This window comes from Schistocerca cancellata, chromosome 4 (genome assembly GCF_023864275.1).
Source record: "Schistocerca cancellata isolate TAMUIC-IGC-003103 chromosome 4, iqSchCanc2.1, whole genome shotgun sequence".
NCBI classification, from domain to species: Eukaryota; Metazoa; Arthropoda; class Insecta; order Orthoptera; family Acrididae; genus Schistocerca; species Schistocerca cancellata.
The window spans coordinates 544,028,550-544,045,302 of NC_064629.1; the positions used below are offsets into that span (position 1 = coordinate 544,028,550).

General features: G+C 35.6%; 1 protein-coding gene across 4 annotated transcripts in view; it reads left to right on the forward strand.

Moving 5' to 3' along the window:
- The window catches only part of LOC126183497 (elongation of very long chain fatty acids protein AAEL008004), a 308,167-nt gene that overhangs the window by 257,259 nt on the left and 34,155 nt on the right, over positions 1-16,753 (forward strand). The window contains exons 5-7 of one of the 4 annotated variants that reach the window (XM_049925534.1): positions 4,236-4,426; positions 8,169-8,249; positions 14,238-14,321. In XM_049925534.1, coding sequence (XP_049781491.1) covers positions 4,236-4,426; positions 8,169-8,249; positions 14,238-14,321 — 356 coding nt within the window. The remainder of the gene's footprint in view (positions 1-4,235; positions 4,427-8,168; positions 8,250-14,237; positions 14,322-16,753) is intronic. The other 3 variants (XM_049925531.1, XM_049925532.1, XM_049925533.1) reach the window with 3 other exon arrangements.

The following is a 16,753-nucleotide window of genomic DNA, read 5'->3' on the forward strand; positions in this document are numbered from 1 at the left end:
CCCACTGCGGCCCACCCCATGGCTGCCAGTGTTATACCAGCACTAGACAAAGTGGAGCTCGTTGCCTCCACACCACACTTCTGTCCGTGGTAGCCTATGTGCTGCCTTCATTCACCCTGCAGACTCGACTGTAGATGATTAGGAAACAGCTTGGCATTTGTTAAGGCTGATGAGTTGTGGCATGCCAGTCTCTCCATGACAAGATGTTTCCAGTGTGTGAGAGATCTGGAGAACTTACAGGCAAGGGCAACAGTCGAAGTTCCTCTGTGCCAAGGTAGATAACCACATTATAAACAGCATGTCACAGAGTCCACAAAGAAGAGCACAAGCACAGATATTAACACATGAAATCAAATGACTACTGTAGAAATTACCAGCCATGTGGTTTTGTGCACTCAGTGGCATATGTACTGGCACGGTAGCTGCTGCACTCCCATATAACGATGATGAATGCAATTTGACAACATTCCTTCACCTTGAAGCCTCCGTACACAGATATGCCCATTGTGGTGTTGTATACAGAACTGGGACTCGTATGAAAAGATGACAGGGTACCTCTCCTGTCCACAGTGTTGTCCGTGGGTGTACAACTCTGGTGCTGTGGCAAAGGAAACTATTATAATGGTTGGTGCTTTGACAGCCCATGGTGATCCAGAAATCATCACACTGTCTTTGTGGAGGCTTATCTTACTGCAAACAAGCCCATTTTCTGTCATATCATACCTGACTTGGCAATATAGTCATCCACAGTCGCATGAATGATATGTTTGATCTGTCAAGTGCTCAGTGTGACCTTCCCTGAACCTATCAATTCCATATTTGCATCACAGTTGTGAGATCCTTACCAAGAGATGCAGCAGTGTTGTGGAATAATAAACTGCAGTCTTGAAGGGCCTCAATCTGGCCACTGTCAAATTCCAACACATACTGCTAGGTATATCACCATAGAGGCATATACCACACTCTTCTCATAAACAATGGACATTCAAATACTATTTCTGAATGAAAAATGTAATCTTTCCTTATGTAGAGAATTAGATGGCATTACTCCTATCTACTATGCATAGTTGAACTGAAATTATAATCACTTGTATGCAGTAGTACATGTTATGCAATTTTGACACCTGTCACATTTTGTCTTCACGGTATTGCAATTTTAATGGTCAGCAGTGTCCTTGCTCTGTTAGGTGCTGTCCTCAGTCAGTTTTTGGTTTGAGGTGCAGGGTGACAAAACTACCAGGTAGTTATAATTAAAGGGCAGCAACACACAGAGGTCTGCTGTGGGCTGTAATTACTGTACAGCAGCAAAACTTGGTAGATGTGCTAATGTATTAATGGAGAGCCAATTTACTCTGGAAAAAAATTAGTTCCAATTTTGAATATCAGATGCAAATATGGCACTGTATAGCATCTCGTCAACATTTCTCATGCTGATACTGAACAAACTGTGTAAGTGGTGCTTCATAACAAAATCAAGATTATGTCTTTCTCACTTATTTGATCTTTTCTGCCCATGTCTCATTACTAATCCATTTTTCTTGCACTCACAAAGACAGATTTGCATCTGGTAGCTAAAATTGGAAATAATTTTTTTCCAGCATAAATCAGTTGCGAATTAATGCATTAGAATACCTACCAAGTTTTGTTGCCATATGGCAATCAAAGCCCTCACTGAATGTCTGTGAGTAATGCACTTTAATTACCACTTACCCAATTTAGCACATCATAACATGGTAACTAATTACCGTATGAGTAACAAACTTGGTAGCATTAGTTTCAAGGACATGGATAAGATAAATAATGCAGAATCAATACAACTGAAACACTGTTGATGTGCTGCAATGGTACATCATACCATCACATACCGGTACCATTACTGCTACAAAAGGGCCTCAATATGGCCCCCATCAGTGCCCAGAAGAGTCTGAAAGTGCAGGATTGCATTCTGCACAGCAGAATGAAGCATGTCTGTGGGTATGCCAGCTACCTCTCTTGATATGCTGCACTTGAGATCAGCACATGTGTGAATGTTCCCCTGTCCTTTAGGTAGCCCCAAAATCAGAAATCACAGGAAGTGAGATCAGGTGATCGTGCCAGCCAAGCATTTGGAAATGATCAGCTGATAATTTGATTGTATCCAAATGTGTTTCAGAGAAGCGGGTGAACTTCAGAAGTGATGTGCGTTGGGACCCCGTCTTGCATGAAAAATATTGAGTTCAATGTGTTTCTCTCCTGTAGTGTGGATATGATGTGCTGGTGAAGCATATCACAGTAATGCTGGCCTGTCACACTGCACGTCTCTGGTCCTTGAGCACCACCCTGTTCAAAAAAGAACGGTCCAATGATGAACGTAACTGTGAAGCCACACCATACAGTGACATGTTCACCGTACAGAGGAACTTCATTTGCAGTGACTGGAGGTGAAGATCACCACACTCGGCAATTCTATGTGTTCACCTCACCCATCTAAGAAAAATGAGCGTCATATGTCCATAAGATGGTCCAGGGCCAGCACTCGTCAACTTCAATCCTAGTGAGAAAGTGGAGAGTGAAGTCAACATGTTGTTGTGAGTGCTTTGGTGCATGTTGCTGTACAATATGGATCTTGTACGGATACCATTTGAGAATGCTTCAAATTTACCACCATGTATAGAAACTTACAAGAAACTGGGTCATTGGATTCTCAGAGAACTGGCCAAGGTTTTCAGCAAAGAACTGTTCACACAGTAAAATTTGAAGAGACGGTGCCAGGTTGTGTGTGAGAAGATTTATTCATAAGCGTCTGACAACCATGAAGTACTTTCTGAAGAATCATAGACAGTACGTGTTAGCAATAGGCCAAAGGATTTTGAACCCAAAGAGCAGTTCTGACAATAGAAGATATTGTAATGTGTGCAGTGCCACTGGTGGTCATCCGTTTGATGAGTTTCTGCGAGCTTAAGATGTTAAAAGTTGTTAAATCAGTGAAAAACTAAATAATGTTGCTCTTTTCTTACTATTAGTTTCGTTTCTCAAAGTAAGCAGTTGAGGCTCCTTCTGTCGTATTTGGAGTTACTACTCACCTGTGCAGTAGTTGGAAACATCAAAAGTGACACAGAGACTGTGACATGGACGTGGTAGAATTTGCATCACGTTAATGTATTCTTGTCGCATGTTGGGTGCTTCAGGACAACAACCTAAAGACAGAAGTTCAATTTTTACCTTTCAGCAAAGCTATAATTTTGAAACACTGGTTTTGGTAGATATTTACTGAGGGTCTAAATCACTTGTGTGTAGTTATCTGCACAGTTCTTTATGACAGTTCTTTTACAATTTTTGACTATTGCTCGCCGGCCGGTGTGGCCGAGCACTTCTAGGCGCTTCAGTCTGGAACTGCGCGACCGCTAGGGTCGCAGGTTCAAATCCTGCCTCGGTCATGGATGTGTGTGATGTCATTAGGTTAGTTAGGTTTAAGTAGTTCTAAGTGTAGGAGACTGATGACCTCAGATGTTAAGTCCCATAGTGCTCAGAGCCATTTGAACCATTATTATTATTATTATTATTTTTTTTTTTTACTATTGCTGGGAGCTGATGTCTGTCTGCAGTTACTCTCTGCAAGTGACTTCTCATAAAGAGTGTGTACTGTCATCACACATTGCTGTTTATACACACTCTTTTGTAATAGGGTTAAACTACAAGATCTTTTAAAATCTTGTCTAACAGAGAATCCAAATAATCAGCCATTTTGCTTCATGTACATCTGGCCACCTATATGGACAAATATGTACTATACTGTCTATGATATTGCAGACAACCTTGTTCACTGGAGTAAAAAATGGCAGTTGAAGTACATGGATGATCAGTGTTAGCAAATTTCACAGAAATTTTTTTCCATTATTTTAATAATGCCGAGTGTGGGGATCTTCACCTCCAGTCACTGCGAATAAGATGTAGACACCAATTTTTCAGTTTATTTCTCTTCTTTTCTTAAAGCAGTCACAAAAATGGTGTTATATTCTTTCTCATTTCCGCACTTAAAACTTATCGTGGATCATCAAGAAACTACAGGTTGTTATGACCGCATGCCTTTATTTCATTAAAATGTGCTCTTCATGCCAGGACTTGTAATCTAATGGATTCTGTGACAATAATGTGTTGTTATGAAATGCTCTCTGAATTCACAGGTTAAATATTTTGTTGTATTATAACTTCATTAGATTATGTACATGATTTTGACATTTCTAAAATGTTTGCAGATCCGAGGACTAGCAAATGGTTCCTAATGTCAAGCCCATTCCCTACTGCTGCAATCTGTCTCACATATGTATATATTGTAAAAGTACTTGGCCCAAGACTTATGGAAAATCGTAAGCCATTCGAGCTAAAAAATCTACTGATTGCATACAACTTTTTCCAAGTTATATTCAGTGCATGGCTTTTTTACGAGGTAAGTAATAGTACACAAACATTCCAGCATACCTTCTTTGAAGAGCATGTGTATTGTAAGTTCATAGTTTAAATGAAATATCGGAAAACCACACACACAAACAGATATATACAATGTTAATAGTTGAATACTGAGCATGTAAATGTACGAAGCATACAACTTGCCTCCCTTAAACTAAGTAAGAAATATTTTGACTAGTCTTCAAGTTACAGCAGAGCACCATTATCAGTGAATGTAATATGTGCAATCCTATTTGGAAGGTCTTTTGGAGTTTGTGAGGCTAGAGTAGCCTTATAGTGTGATAGTCGAGTTTCCCTTCAAATACACACAGAACGCAATACATTTTCTGATCATCAGAACAGCAGTGCAGCCTGATGATATGAAAGTCATTTGAGAAGTATAAATAATAAATAAACATGGGAAATTTAGTCATCAGCACTATATGAGACACTTCAAAGCAGAGTAGATTATCTTTTTAGTAACATGTCCACATGAGTACATGTGGAACTGTTTTACCAATCTGTGGTAATACTGCTCAGTAATAATCAGATAATAATAGTAAGCAGTGATATAGCTGAATCTTTGTACAATTATCTTTGCACAATTACCTACAGAAGTAAATTGTATAAGAATTTCCTATTTCTGTGACGAAACACCTGCTGTTACACTGTCAGTATAGCTAACTCCTCAAATAATTATCAAACACCACATGGTGGTCCCTCATATAGCCATCTGTTGAAAGATGTCAGTTAAGTTTGAACTATTGCATCAAACAAGCTTCAAATAATTTGAATACAGGTGTATGCACTGTCAGCCAAATTAATAAACAAATTCTTTTAATCACAGAGTTATGGGGAGATGGTAGGGGAGGGGGTTGGAGGGAGGGAGGCTAATATGGATGTCACATGTTATCAGAAGTGCAGTGCATGTATTTTAAGTCCCTCAGACTGATCTCCATTTCAGAATAAATAAATTAGCTGAATTTGATATATCAGCACCAGCATTGCCTAAATGTGGGTATTGCTGAACAGAATAAAGGCATTATTTCTTAACCTCTGTAAATAATGTTACTACAGATTGGAAGACCATTCTTTCATGGGAACATACTACAATTTAAGTAAAATGAAAGAAAAGTGTATGGAATGACTTGCAAAAACCTAATTACAGCTTATGGGTGAAGGTTAAAAATCACTTACACTTGTAAATAGGATTTTGGACAAGCACTGTAAATAAACATGCACAGAATAAGTGAAATGTCTTATTTTAGTACAGTATTCTGTCCTCTGGTGATGAACTTCAACTACAAAATAATCTTTCTCTCTTTAAACTGTTTCTGCACGTAACTGGTACTTAGCTTTCTCTCCACTTTCTGATTCAGTTGTAATTTTGTGTGAATGTGAAGGATGACCTGTGCAACTGCTTTGAAAATGTTGATTTACTTGTTGTACATATAAATTTCAAGAAATTGGTTTTAATTTAATTTTTTCCTTAGATTTAAGTAACTTATTCAAAATACAGTTTCTTGTTTCATTTACAAAATCAGATTTTTCTTTACAACAGATTTTTAATCAAGATACATTAGCTGAATGATGTGTTATTTCATAATAATACATTTTGTTGTTGCACAGAATCCTTATATGATGCAAAGCCTTAGTATATTAATGTACATGTTTCAAATATATGAAAAGTTAAAACTTTGAAATAATTCTACCCTCTTTTATTTTGTTCTTCCTTGAGTTAAGTATAAGATTTTCTTCTTCTGCATTTCATGCTTTGAGTGTTTGCTACCAGTACAGCTTGCTTTTTAGTTCAGCTGTTTGTCACCTTTTCAGTTTTTCACCAAATGGCAAAAATAATTTGTCTATTGCTTCTAAATGTTTTTGATTTATATTGAAATTCCTCTACTGAGCAGAGAAAAAACTAATGGAGACTGTTACTATTGTTACTAAAACTTTGTGTTTCAGTGTATTTAACAAGCTTAGTTTATTGTTCAGTACTTTCTTGGCTCTCCAAAGCATTCAGTATTGCTACAGAGTTGTAAATGACTAGTAGTAAAAAGGGTTACCTAACTTACATTTTCCTGAATTTACATGAGTCTGTTCTGCACCTAAGGCAATTAATTTCTTAAAGAGAAGTGGAAGAGATGATCTGAACAGCTACTATGATAAATGCTAATTTCAGTGTTGTTTTGTTTTTAGTTTGCTTTTTGTGTGTTGACATTATATAATAATTTTGATACAGAAAACTCCAAAAAGATGATGAATGGTTCACAGAATAATAAACCCTTATCATTATTTTTATAGAAAGAAAATTGGAACATACTATATCATTGAAGTATATTGACTATGAGAATGTAGGTGATATGAAGATAACAATCTGGCAATATATGACTTCATTCCAGTAGCAATGGAGAAAGTAACACATTGCAGTTTACATCTATATCTGCATTCCAGTGGATACTTATGACTTTGAAGTCAAATGCCCCTGAAACAACAACAGCAGTGCTTCAGTTGCGTTCAAATATAAAATTTCATGAACTAGAAATTAATGTGGGAAACTGAAGAGTAATAATTGCAGAAGATTTTTAATGGTAGCAGACACCATTACACCACTGTATCACACTAGAAAATTATTATTGGAAAAGTTGATCGAAGGGCAGAGAACCATAGTGGCAATGAAACTAGACTTTGCGTTACCTGAAGTGATAGTGAATGAATGAAAATAAATACCCAGTTTTATATATACATTCTGCACAAAAGATGAGATTATATAACTCCCAGCCTACTGCATTCCATATACCATTAATATAACTGCACTCTTCAGGCTACCACATTGCTGTAATCCATCTTTGGAATACATATTTTCATTAGTTTCCTATTTAACAGCGAGAGAGTATTTGTCTCATGAGAACTGGGAAAACTCAATGTTGTTAAATAAAGTCAAAAGATTCAGGAATATGCTGTCCAGTCACTGTCTAAAATTTTGGATTTTTGCTGTCTGAGATACTTTGCAAATCTTCAATGAACAGTGAAACTTTCTTGACCAGAAAGTATGACTATTCCTTGATGAAAACATCACGTGTTTATTTAAACACCTGAAAGAACAATTATTCAGTGAGTTACTTAAAAATATTATCTGAAGTAGGTCTACATGTGAAAGTATAGTTGAACTTTTTGATGCAGAGAGTTATTTTTATGGGACAGCATGTTAATGAATTAATGAAACTAAAGTTTCATCCATGCTACAGTTAAACAGCAGCCATAGTACATAACTTTTCTAATATTTAACACTATGGTATTTTTTCATCTTCCTGCAGCATAAGGCCAAAATAATGAAGATAATAGACTGGCTGATGACAAATTATTTTGCATAGGTATAACATACATCACTGTACAAATTAACTACAATTTGGTCAGAAGACATCAAAAGAACAAGCAAATATCTGTTCAGATTGCTTTAATATTATCATTATGACCAAATTTCAAAGGGTTAACTCTTGGTATCAATATCCGTATGTACATAAACAAGTGTGAAATTTTATTGAAATAAATATATCAGTAAATGCGGAAGGGTAGGTCTTGATGTCAATGTACATATCTAGAAATACACATGTGAAATTCTATCAAAATTAATATGTGAGTAATGAAAACTCTCCAGGAGAAGGCACTTCTTCATTCTGTGGGGAAACTGTGCACATAGAGTAGCTTTCGGTGAATGGAATGTAACAGCTTGTTTCTCTCAGTGTCTCATGAGTGGATGGCTGACTGAATACAGCTTCCGGTGCCAGCCTATCGACTACTCCGACAACCCTTTAGCTGTCAGGGTGAGTCACTGTGCCCACTCTGTAAACTTATGATACTGCCTGGAATTTCAGTCTAGGAAGTATAGGTACATACAGCTATGTACCTTTTTCTTCTTTGGAAATTTTAACAATATTCAAATTTTAAATAAGCCTAATTTTAACTCATTTAAAGCAAAATCTGAAACTGCATACTCAAAATAAATACGACATGTGCTGGTATAATACTTCTGTATAAAAAGTTAGTATATATTTTCTCTAACTTCAAATTAAAAAAAAAGTAGCTTGTGATTCCTCCAGGTGATGGTATTTTAGCAGAATTTTGATGAAAAATTGCTTATCCTGTCTTTGAGAGATGAAACTAAGTGTTCTCCTAATGGAATATACATTCCATGTTCCATGAATGCAGTGAAATGCTGTTAAAGACACTGCAAAAACATCATCACATGGTGGGTCAATCACATGTCACTTCAGTTATTTTTAACAACTCTTTTCTGTACATATATACATTCGAGATAAATTGTGGATATTTACTTTTTCACTGAATTTTGTCAATATAAAATATTTTTAATGTAAAATTTTCTTCTTTTCTGTTGCTAAATATTTATGCTGTAAAGCTGCAATATGAAAACATAGTTGCTGTAAATCTGCCAAAGTGAAAATGCTAAATTATTTTCCCCTATGATATCATTTTTCCATTGACTCATCAGTATCTCATTACTACATTACCACTTGTATGTACTTTGTTTGCTTAACGGTAAATGCTTGACTCGCATGAGGTGTTTGTTGTGAAGGAATTGGGGTGTGTATAGATGTCATTTATTAACTGTGATTGAACATTAACACTGAAGCCTTTTACCGCATGATACTAATGGCTTAATTAACAACATACGTGGGTGCTGTGTATCTGTGTTTCTAGAATGTGAGCTTCTCCCTGAAGAGTAATTATCACTGCACTGCTGACTAGATGTTTAGATGAATCTATTATGTGTAACTCAGTTTCATTGCTGTCTGAAGTGTTCTGAGGAAACAAGAATTGGTGTTTACTTCTTCCTGCAGACTGTGCTATTGGTTGAAGGTACAGGAACAATTGCAACAAACCTCTTATTTTATGAATATAATAGAGGGAAACATTCCACGTGTGAAAAATTTATTTAAAATTTTCTTATTTTTATAGATAAGCCATAACTTATATTACCTGTGCATGGTTTAGGAATCTGTTGAAACAGTATCAGGAGAAAATGTAACAGAATCTTCACACAATGTATCCAATGGTCAGTTCATCTAACTTTCCTAGAGATATTAATATTGTACTGGTAGGTCATGTGAAACACAAATAATGGAAGGAGTGAAGGTATCCACTCACTGTGTACTAGAGGCACAGAATAGCTGACATACATAGAAACAAGATTAAAAACATTGCTTTGTTTTTGGTTAAGTTCTTGGTCCATGTCCTTTTCAAAGGAACTGCCCAGGCATTTGCCTTTAGTAATTTACAGAAACCATGAGAAACCTAAATATGGATAGCCAGACAGGGATTTGAAGTGCCAGTTCCTCAAATAGGAGTCCAGTACTCACCACTGTGACAGAATTGTGGATATGAAATTTGATAAAGATGGCATATAAGGAACAGAAGGGGCTTGGAAAGCAAATATAGTGGATTAGGGATGAACAGTGACTTTATCAGAGCAGGCTAGAGACAAGTTCCTGTACCACATGTCATCACATAGTTATACTGCTACTACAATCACCACACAACTGCCATCCATAGGCCTCTTATCTCTATGTAAACTCCACACATGATATAAATGCTTCTTTCTAGTAAAACTAAGCTCCCAAATGCAGCATGTCTCCCTTAATGCTAATGTTTTGTTCCACTCTAAAGTTGAGCTCACACATATATTCATTGAGGAATCACCTGATAATGATACTTGATTTGTCATCATAATAAAATGAAAATAAATAGCTAAAAAATATGCATGCATCCTAAACATATAAGTATGCATTGTAAGGATAGGATAGATGGTCTGCCATGGCTTCGATGAAGAAATGCCTCATTTGCTTGGTCCCTGTTGTATGATTACACTGAGGTGACAAAAGTTATGGGACAGTGATTTCCACATACACAGATGGCGGTAGTATCGCTTTCACAAAGTATGAAAGGGCAGTGCGTTAGTAAAGCTGTCATTTGTATTTGGGTGATTTATATGAAAAAGGATTCCAACATGATTATGGCTGCATAACAGCAATTAACAGACTTTGAACACAAAATGGTAGTTGGAGATAGATCCATTTGGAATTCCATTTCAGAAATCGTTAGGAAATTCAGTATTCTGAGATTCACAGTTTCAAGAGTATGCTGAGAATACCAAATTTCAGGCATTACCTCTCACTGACAATGCAGTGACTGACAGCCTTCGCTTAATGGCGGAGAGCAGCAGCGATTTTGAAGAGTTGTCAGTGCTAACAGACTAGCAACACTGCTTGAAATAACCACAGAAAAAATGTGGGATGTATGACAAATTTATCCATTATAATAGTGCAGAGAAATTTGGTCTTAATGGTCTATGGTAGCAGACAACCTGTCTTTGCTAAAAGCACGTCACCTACAGTACCTATCATGACCTTGTAACCATATTGGTTGGACCCTAGATGACAGGAAAACTGTGGCCTGATCAGATGAATCCTAGATTCAGCTGGTACGAACTGATGGCAGGGTTCAAGTGTGGTGCAGACCACATGAAGCCATGGATCCAAGTTGTCAATGAGGCACTGTACAGGCTGGTGATGACTCACTGATGGTGTGGGCTATGTTTACCTGGAATGGACTGGGTCTTCTGGTCCAAGTGCACCATCCATTGACTGGAAATTGTTATGTTCAGCTATTTGGAGTCCATTTGCAGCTATTCATGCACTTCATGTTCCTTAACAAAGATGGAGTTTTTATGGATAACAATGCACCATGCCATCAGGCCACAATTGTTCGTTGAAGAACATTGTGGATAATTTGAGCAAATGTTTTGGCCACCCAGATATCCTGACATGAATCACATTGAACATGTATGGGACATAATTAAGAGGACAGTTCATGCACAAAATACATCACTGGCAACACTTCTGTAATTATGGATGGTTATAGAGACACCATGGCTCAATATTTCTGGAGAGGACTTCCAACAACTTGTTGAGTCCATGCCACATTGAGTTCCTGCACTATGCCTGGCAAAACGAAATCCAACAGGATATTAGGGAGTATCCCATGACTTTTGTTCCCTCAGTGTATGTCTTTGCATTGCAAAAAACTTGTATTTTCCCCTTTCATGTAGACAGTGGCATATAATATTTTGTGTAGGACATCATATCTGACTAGGTACATCTTTCTTTTCTTATTTTTAAAAATTAGTTTCAGTCAGTTGAACTATATTTTTTTATGATTTCTCTAAATCACAGCTCTGTAGCATCCATAGTCTTGAGCTGGTATAGGAGCGGAAAAAATGAAGACATGTGCAGTACAGTTTTGATCCTATCATTATGTCCCCTCATCCAGGATTAAATTCTGAACTTCTCACAACTGTCCTGTAGAATAAGAACTTTTTTAAATGAAGATAATAACTGCTGACATAGACGACTATTCATTCTTCATGTACCCCATTTGTGAATGGAACATGGCAGATGCTTAAGATTTGGAAAAGTAGTAAGCACCCTTTAACACTAATGTTATAGAGATTTGAAGAGTGTGGATGGAGATACAGACACAAAAATATAGTGAATGCCGTAGTGCCATTTGAGAAGACAAAGCTATATGTGATACTGTATTAGATTCTCCCTTTCTTTCTTATTTACATTCATTCATGCAGACATCAGCAGAACACTGCTCTTCACAAGTACTGCACTCTTTAATGTTATCTGAAGCATATAGTCACACATTTGACACATCTTACACACAAGCAGAAAACAATACAAAAATAAAACAACTAGGACCTTGCTATGAGTGCAGTGTTAGGATACCGACCACACAACTTGGTCATTAAGTACATGAGCTTCCTTTTGGCTTTTGTGCTCATCATCTAAATATATTTGTACATCAATTTCAGTTGCATTTCTGGTCTTGCTGGTGTACATTTCCTCTGGTATGAGGAAAGTGTACAAATTGTTAATCTTTCTGAATAGCCGTAAGCTATGATTTTCATCTAAATTGTGCAATTCTCCCAGTACTGGTGAAAATTTATGGTACACCTAGAGTGATGTGCAATAATTTTTCACCATGTTGTTTATTTGTTTGCATTTTAATCAATATAAAAACCAGAGAGATTCATAATAGCTGGAGCAGCACTGCAATTGACTAGTTCCAAAATCACTCGTAATGGATTTTGGGTAGTAAGAGATTTATTCTCAGATTTTTAAGCTTTTTATTTATGGAAGTTAAAAATTTGCGTTTTGGGGACACTAAATTTGTGAATAACTTTTTTATAATGAATATTGTCATAATAAATATTGCTTTTAATTATAGTCTTTAAAATACTATGGCTACAAAAAATTACTTTCGTAGTGATGACTATTCTATTCAGAATGTCAATGAATATCAGTTGCTGAATTTATTCTAATCATCTGAAACTGACAGAAATGAGTAATTTTTTACTACATTAACAAACTTTTCTGCAAGTATAATACTACTGTTTATTTGTGTATATTTTTGAGGAAAACGTGACAAATAAGTGAAAGTTGTAACACCATACACGTTAATGCTGAATTTTTACATAACATAGCAATTATACATTTTGACTTGTGTAAGCTAAATAAAACAATTCAAATTATGTTACTCTGGAAGAAACAGAAGGAATACTTTCAATATGCTTTATCAAAATACTCATAAGTATATGTTTGCAAAAGATGCATGTTTATGTGGTTGTAGTAATGAATTTGTAGTTTGCTGTCCAGTTTTGTTAATGTAGTTGATATTCATATCTAACATGGTGAAAGAAGAGTGTTATAATCATTGCTTTACCAAAGTGTAACCAGAAAATGGTAGAATAACTAAAATGAATAAAGATAGATAAAGGAGCCATGCTTATCATAAGTTAAATTCTATGTAGATACATATATAGAGAGTGTTAAACATTCAGTTTTTGGAACTATAATTTCATCCTTCATAAATGTAAGACATAAACAAAGTAAGGAAAAGTATATGAATTCTATAAAGAAATACCATACCATTTTCTGTAATACCTCTTAGCTAATATTAGGATCCTCAACTCCTCTTTCTTCCTCAAATTTCTGTTACATAAATCCTGACTTGCCTCCTATGGCAAAGTTGTCTTCTAGCTGCTGTGTTTTTTCCTTTTCTCCTCATTTTTCTTTTTTGACACCTTGTGTATCACATGTTTGTATTCATTTTGTCCTACATTTACATCACTTCTCACTGTTTTTGTGACCTTCTTATTTCCTAAATCAATTACTTGCTTCTTCAGCCACAATTGCTTTATTTTTGTTTTCACTTTTCCCCTTTACCTCTTTTTTTCATAGTTCCCATTTTGTGTTATTCTAAGCTTTTCCTGTTTGTGATTGTCACCTCTTGAACAGACAGTTGCCTCCTTCATATTTTCTGTGTAGGTTTCTCTACACACTATTTCTTTACTGTGTTCATTTATTATTGGACAAATGTCACTGTGTTTATCGTGACCTTTGGTTCATATCAACTGCCTTTCCTGTATAAAAAGGAAAAGTTCAAATTTCAGTTTTCATGCTTACACCTGTCAAAAGAATTGAGCTAATTTATCACCCCTAGAGCATGGTCTTTTATGTATCTTAATTCTCTCTAATGCTTTGAATTTTCAATTTCTAAATTAACTAAAATTTTAACATGAAAAGTGCTGCTGAATGTATCAGCCATATTTCTACAGAAACATTTCCAGAGTTCATCCTTTGGAAAGAAATAAGGAGTAAAGTGAAGTGCTTGTTGTGTCTGCTTATATTTAGATTCCATCCAAGTATATAATGGTACTTGTTTTGCAGATAAGCATGTCAGGTTGGTTAACAGGCCTGTATAATTTCCGTTGTCAACCTGTCGACTATTCAAATAATCCCAAGACATTAAGGGTGAGTTCATTGTGTCATGAAAGGAGCTTCCTACATTCATTCTGGGAAAAAATATGCTGCCCACTAATCAATGTTTATCAATAATCAGAGAGTATTTCAAGCAATTGCAGTAATAAAGAGGCTAAATATATATTACTCATTGGCTTTCATGAATACATATAATTATTTGAGAAATTATGAATTATTTAAGCGATTGCATACTTAAACCTTTCTAAAAAACTATAGTGGGCTGTAGACTTTTTTCTAGTTATTCATTACTATTAAAATTAGCATTCACATTTGGCTTGTATTACTGCATGAAATTACATCAAATGTCATTCATTTCTGTGTTTATTGTTATACTTAACATTTCCTATCATTTAATCATCACTTCAAAACAAAAATAAAGTTATATAATTAATGTTTTGATTGTTTTACAAATACATGTCTGCAGACCTGGTATAATCAAAGTCCTCATGCCTCAGTACTGTTCCATGCCCTAGTTGGCAAAACAAAATAGTGCAGCCCATTGACAAAATGGAGTAACATGCAGTGATTTGTTCCCAGCATCAATTAAACTACTACAACTGTGTCAGATCAACCATGATGGCTATCGCCTGACATAGTTGTGACATTTCCACCACTGCTAAAAACTATTTACTGCAAGATACTCCACTTACTTTATCAATAGCCTGTGCCAATTTGTATTGGTTCCTCTAGCAGTGTGCAACAGTACTGTGGTGTGGAGATTTCAGTCTGCACTGGGACTGTGGACGCATACCTGTAAACAAACAAAAAATCAATTATTTAAAATAAGGGAAAGACAACCATTTGCCTATAACAGATTGATGCATGGAGCACAGTAACACATGACAGAAAACAATATTTAAACTAGCTTCCAAGGACTAGCTCTTTTCCAGTAATAGTGCACACATTCACACACACAACCAAACAGAAAGCCAAACACACACTCCTGTGGCCATGGGAGAGTCGGTTTGAGTGTCTGTGTGGTTGTGTACATGAGAGTGTGTACTATTGCTGGAAAAAGAGCTAGTGCTCAAAAGCTAGTGTGAATGCTGTTTTCTGTTATGTGTTACCACGCTCCACACATCGATCAACTATAGGTGAGTAGTTGCCTTTATGTCATTTTACATAATGCTCCATCCAGGAATTTCCATTATTGTTATAAAAATTAATTATGTAACTTTATTTCATCCCCCTCCCCCCTCCCCCCCTCCCAAAAGGTGATAATTAAAACTTTATGACTATCCCTCATATGTGTATAGAGTTTCACACAACATACATGTTATGTGATTGTTACAAGCATTGCATGCACATTGTCAGAAAGCAGCAAATGGGCAATCTTGCAGTGCATAATGCTTAATGAAAAGCTTTGTGGGGTACAGATGTGGTGCAATATCATCTATAATTTAATAAATGTGTTCATAAAATGTCATTATCACATTAAAATACTTAATCTTTCACTGGGGAAGATAATGAAGCCTCTGTTTCATTTTAGTCATGACAGCTACAATCCCTTTAATGTGCCAGCACATGTGAGTATGTGGAATGTATAGAGTATTATTATGGCAAGTTTAACTGTGAGTTCTCTTACAGGTTATCAGATAATAAACACAGAATGTGGATTTCTTGTAATTTTTAAGCCATATGACAAAAGTTTTACCTATTTTCATTTTTGCAGTAAATGTAAAGCTACAAAATTTCTGAAATTTAAGGAATATTTAATTTTTTCTTTTGTGAGGAATACTGATGTGCAAATGTGAATCTTAGCATATTATCAAACAAGCATTCTGTGTAACTGTTAATGGTAACTGTATGAATGTTTTTTTTATTCACTGTGTGTAATCTTAGTTGCTATGGAAGAAATGAGGTAAATGATGTAAACTATTAAATGATGAATGTTTTTTAACGTTAGTATGAAACATCTTGATTTTCCACTGCTTTAATATACTGACAATTTTTTCCAGAAATTGCGTACTATCAAACATTAAGTTTCATCATTTTATGCAGGGTGACTTTTCATATACACAGGAACACCATTAATAGAAAAATCACATAATTTGCAGATGAAAATATTTTTTTCCCTTCTGACATATTAGGCAGCAGCCCTTTAATTTGCGGTCATTTAACACAAAACTGAGAGAAAGTGGATATTTTTCAGAACAATTATCATTGATCTGGGCAGAAGTGTTGAGAAATATTCAGTAGAAATGAAGTGAAATTTCATAAACAATGAAATAGTTAAGGCTAAAAATGTCTCCACAGGTAGAGTAAAGGTACAAGAAAGAAACCCAATGGTACATTTGGAAATACTCAAGATTTTCAGTGAAATAAATGATCAGCAATTCAAATAATGATGTGGGAAGATACCAGTGTAGATTGCTTTCATGAGAACGTATTAGGTGATAATGGGAAAGAACTGTTAAGTGTAA